This window comes from Propithecus coquereli, unplaced genomic scaffold (assembly GCF_000956105.1).
Source record: "Propithecus coquereli isolate 6110/MARCELLA unplaced genomic scaffold, Pcoq_1.0 Scaffold83, whole genome shotgun sequence".
In the NCBI taxonomy this organism is placed as follows: Eukaryota; Metazoa; Chordata; class Mammalia; order Primates; family Indriidae; genus Propithecus; species Propithecus coquereli.
Window position 1 is genome coordinate 5,429,164 of NW_012154507.1, and position 1,255 is coordinate 5,430,418.

Sequence of the window (1,255 nt, forward strand, 5' to 3'; positions counted from 1 at the left end):
CCGGCTAATTTTTTCTATATATTTTTAGTTGTCCAGCCAATTTCTTTCTATTTTTAGTAGAGATGGGGTCTTGCTCTTGCTCAAGCTGGTCTCGAACTCCTGAACTTAAATGATCCTCCCACCTCAGTCTCCCAGAGTGCTAGGGTTATGGGCATGAGCCATGGCGCCCGGCCTCTCTTCCCTTTTTGGTATCCCATAATACCTTACATAGTGTTAGGCACATAGAAGGCACTCAGAAAATACTTATTAGTTGATTATGTATTATATCTTAATATTTTGTTAAATTGTTTTTAGGAGGACTTTCGACTGCATTTTAGAAATATTTCAAGAATCATGGATTGTGTTGGTTGTTTTAAATGTCGACTGTGGGGAAAGCTTCAGGTAAGCAAATCTAGCCAGTCCTATCTCTCATTCATCCTTTGCACAAAGAATTTCCTTATTTTTCATTTTTTCTTATTTCTATTATAGACTCAGGGTTTGGGCACTGCTCTGAAGATCTTGTTTTCTGAGAAACTGATAGCAAATATGCCAGAAAGTGGACCCAGTTATGAATTCCATCTAACCAGACAAGAAATAGTATCATTATTTAATGCATTTGGAAGGTTAGTTTGAATGTACTGAAATTGTTCTGTTAGCTGAGTAAGTAACGCAACATATATATTCTCAGATAAAACTGGGTAAGGAATATCCTGTTTAGTGAAATTATTTCATTACACAATGATATGATCTTATGAAATATACATTTCATGTATGTAGACATATATAATCATTACATGATACTCTTTATTTTCATATATTGATTTTTATAATCATAATATACCGATTAGATTTCAGTATTCATCTTACTGGATTTGTACATTTTTTGAATTGTTTAAAAGCTATTTTTATGCTGTCCAGTTATTTTTGTGAAGGTCCTGAATAAATCATATGTTTTTTAATATAGGTATATATGCAAATTTCTGGGAATTTACCATTATATAAAAAGATCAATAATTCTTTTAAAAATAATTATTTTCCATCAAAATGATTGGAGTAAAAGCATGAAATAAGGAACTTACATTAAAATATTTAAGTATAGGTGCATTTCCTTCTGGCCTATCATGTAAAGAATGCCAAGATTTATAAAAATTAACTTTTTTTAAGGACTGTGTTTCTTCACTTTAAAAAAACTATGATTTAATATTTTGGGCTTGAAATAATTGACCTTAAAAATTATTTCTCTAGCATCCAGGAACTGGACAGTTATATTGCATTG

At 31.2% G+C, this 1,255-nt stretch overlaps 1 protein-coding gene across 1 annotated transcript in view; it reads left to right on the forward strand.

The window, feature by feature from the left end:
- Positions 1 to 1,255, forward strand: part of ERO1L (ERO1-like (S. cerevisiae)) — a 50,628-nt gene that overhangs the window by 47,693 nt on the left and 1,680 nt on the right. Inside the window, exons 13-14 of the mRNA XM_012663745.1 lie at positions 295 to 381; positions 469 to 602. Of these exons, the coding sequence (XP_012519199.1) occupies positions 295 to 381; positions 469 to 602 (221 nt within the window). The remainder of the gene's footprint in view (positions 1 to 294; positions 382 to 468; positions 603 to 1,255) is intronic.